This window comes from Akebia trifoliata, chromosome 11 (genome assembly GCF_017979445.1).
Source record: "Akebia trifoliata isolate Shusen 1 chromosome 11, ASM1797944v1, whole genome shotgun sequence".
Classification (NCBI taxonomy): Eukaryota; Viridiplantae; Streptophyta; class Magnoliopsida; order Ranunculales; family Lardizabalaceae; genus Akebia; species Akebia trifoliata.
The window spans coordinates 50,132,401-50,135,460 of NC_141385.1; the positions used below are offsets into that span (position 1 = coordinate 50,132,401).

A 3,060-nucleotide genomic window follows, 5' to 3' on the forward strand; every position below is an offset into this window, starting at 1 on the left:
TCAGAAAGAAATGGAGAAGAAAAGCGAAAACCCAGTCATTATCATCCCAACCTCTGAAGAAGAGACTCATCCTCCAGCACCACTAACACCTACAGAAATCCAAGAATCCAAAGAAAAGAATGGAAGCAATCCTTATGAATCCTTGGATGAGAACTCACGGGAGACCGATGTATTTGAAGTTCCAGTCACAACAATGCCGGCTGAGCCCGAGACAGAGGAAGAAGTAAATGAAACCAAACCAATAGATAAAAGCACAGAACCACCAATATCAGAGACAGAAAAGCAATTGTTGGATGATATAGCTTTATTGAAAGATGAGATAGATTTGCTGAAAACCAAGTTAGTAGAGAAAGATAATGAGGTAGAGACGCTCAATGTAGAGAATCAGAGGCTTATGGGGAAGGTAACTGAGACATTGGCAGAGCTCACATCAGCTCAAGCTAAGGAGGAAGAAACATCTCTGAAATTAAGTCAAGTGGGAGAGGAGTTGGAACTGAACAAAGCGAATGTTGTTCGTCTAAACCAAGAGCTTGAAGTCATGGAAACAGCTAAGTTAGAATTGGAGTCAGAGATGAAGAAACTAAGGGTGCAGACAGAGCAATGGAGGAAGGCGGCGGATGCAGCCGCGGCTGTGCTGTCTGGTGGAATAGATATGAATGGGTGGAGGGTTGGGGAGAAGTGGTGGTGGCGCCTTTGATATGGTTGGTGGATATGGCTTCAAGGGGTCACCAATGAGGGCTCCGGCATTCGGATGTTTGGAGATTTGTGGAAAAAGAAGGGCCAGAAATAGGAGGTGGTCTCATAGTTTCACCTATTCCTGTTTATGTTTACTTAAAATTTCGCTCTGAATCGACAGTGTAATAGATATGCTTCTACGTTTTAACGAGAAGTAAATTCTGCTCGTAGTGTTATAATTGTTATATGCTATAATCCAGATTGTATAAGTTTCTTTTTTTATTTTTTTTGAAGCAATTCTTGGTTCAATTCTTTATAATTCATGCTAATTGATTGGGCCTTAACCATTTGATGTTTTAATCAGGGTTTGTGTAATTGCAAAGAAAACGTTTTCTGTCGAAAAATCAATTTTGGAGGAAAATGGATTTCCTCATGAATGTTTGCTTTTGTGTGTTTGATTGCACTTTAGAAACTGTCAAAGAGGAATTGTTTTTAGTTTTTGGGCTGAGGATAATTTGAAAGAATAACCTTGGGAATTTTCCACCTTGATGAGAAAATCATTTTCTTGGCGAGTCGGATTCAAGAATATTTTTACACTAAAATAAGAAAATTTTCTTGAGAAATATGATTTTAAGATGAAATGTCTAATAGTCATACACTTGCAAATCATAATTTCCTAGGAATCTATTATTCTGTCAAATCTTCTTTTTCCATGATTATGATGGTTAAAATTTAAGGGACAATGAGTGTGAGGGACTATTTATTGAGAATACCTACCGATTAGTCTCCTAGAAAAGAATACTGATCATTTATGTCCCACTTAATAAAATATTCACCCGTTAAGTATCTTTTAAAGATTTCTTTACAAAAATATCTGAAATACCCTTTCAACAACTTTACAAAACGGTTTAATATAAAAAAATACTGAGTCAAATAAAAAACTGGACCAATTTATTTAGTCATTAATATTTTTGTGAAAATAAAAGATAATATTTTTATTTATTAAAATCTATTTATAAATACAATATAATTTTATTTAACTCATTTAAGTAGACTTGCTAATTTTTTAGTTGAATTAATTAGATGAATATTCAAGTCCAATTTTAAAATAATGTTTTAATTATTTATATTTTTTAATAAGTCTAATATACATAGATCAAATTAGTTTAATGTTGATGATGATAACCATACTCATCTCCATCATCATCCATGTGAGTTAAAAATCACTAGTTTTGAGAAGAAAACATAAGGATTTTTTTCATTTAGATCTATTTTTTTCCATACATAATTATATAAGAGATGACCATAGTCAAGGGAAAGGTCATTAATTCTCAACCTCAAAATTCGTTGAAAGGGTAATTATGCCATTTTCACTTCAAAAATTCTTTTCAGACTAATATTTGATAAATTGAGTACTAAAGAGTCCATTTTTTCGGAAGGGACTTCTTGGTACATATTTTTTTATAGGTCTTTGGGGGTAATTGTCCCTAAATTTAATGTGATACATGGACATTTTTGTGTGATTCTAAAAGGTTGGTTAAGGTTGATTTGTGCCAGTAGAGCTCACCCATCTCCCAATACACATCGAAGGAAAGATATACAAGTGAATACTAAACATATAAGACTATCCAATCACCATCTCAATCTTATAATAAGAACAAGAGATCTTTCTCTATAAACAATAAATGTACAATAAGGTGATCCATGCATTTGGAGAAATTATTTCTCACATTTCAGATAATATATAATATTTGATCAGTTGATTATAGATTTTAAACATAAAATAGAAATAAAGATACATATGGATTAAGGTTGGAAATATTGAAATAATAGGCCCACCTATAAAGGAGATAATTCATGTTTCATGAGTTGAAGGCAGGCAATGGAACCACATGCCTTACGATATTCTCCAAAAGCCCACAGTGGGAAGATGTTTCTGTATGCTCCATAATGTAACATTAAATTCTTTAAGGAGGTTCCAGTGGATTCCTTAACAATCAGAAGAATCAAGGCTCCTTAAAAAGATATGCTTCAATCAAGGATATAGAGGAAAATTTAAAATAAAATTAAAAAATTAAAAAAGTTATTAAATTGTTCTTAGTTTATTGCGCCGTATGCCTTGGATGCTTTTTTTGTTTAATCCTTACGCTTCAAGGCATATTTAATGAACCTCACCCTTAGGCGAGCATCGAGGCATAAGCCTCACATTGAGGCAAAATAATAATGATATAGTTGCACATGCTCATACACACATACACAGAGATATCCTGCAAACATATGTAATTGCACTTCAAAGTACATCATAACCAACCTTTGCACATGAATTGCGAGCTTTATTCCAATCCATTTCATGATAAGGCTGAGTGTACAGTTCTTCCCTCAATG

At 33.5% G+C, this 3,060-nt stretch overlaps 1 protein-coding gene across 1 annotated transcript in view; it reads left to right on the forward strand.

Annotated features, from left to right (window-relative positions):
• The window catches only part of LOC147392458 (uncharacterized), a 1,607-nt gene extending 685 nt beyond the window's left edge, over nucleotides 1–922 (forward strand). Inside the window, exon 2 of the mRNA XM_086459184.1 lies at nucleotides 5–922. Coding sequence (XP_086315310.1) covers nucleotides 5–697 — 693 coding nt within the window. The 3' untranslated portion in view covers nucleotides 698–922. The remainder of the gene's footprint in view (nucleotides 1–4) is intronic.
• Nucleotides 923–3,060: the final 2,138 nt, after the last annotated feature.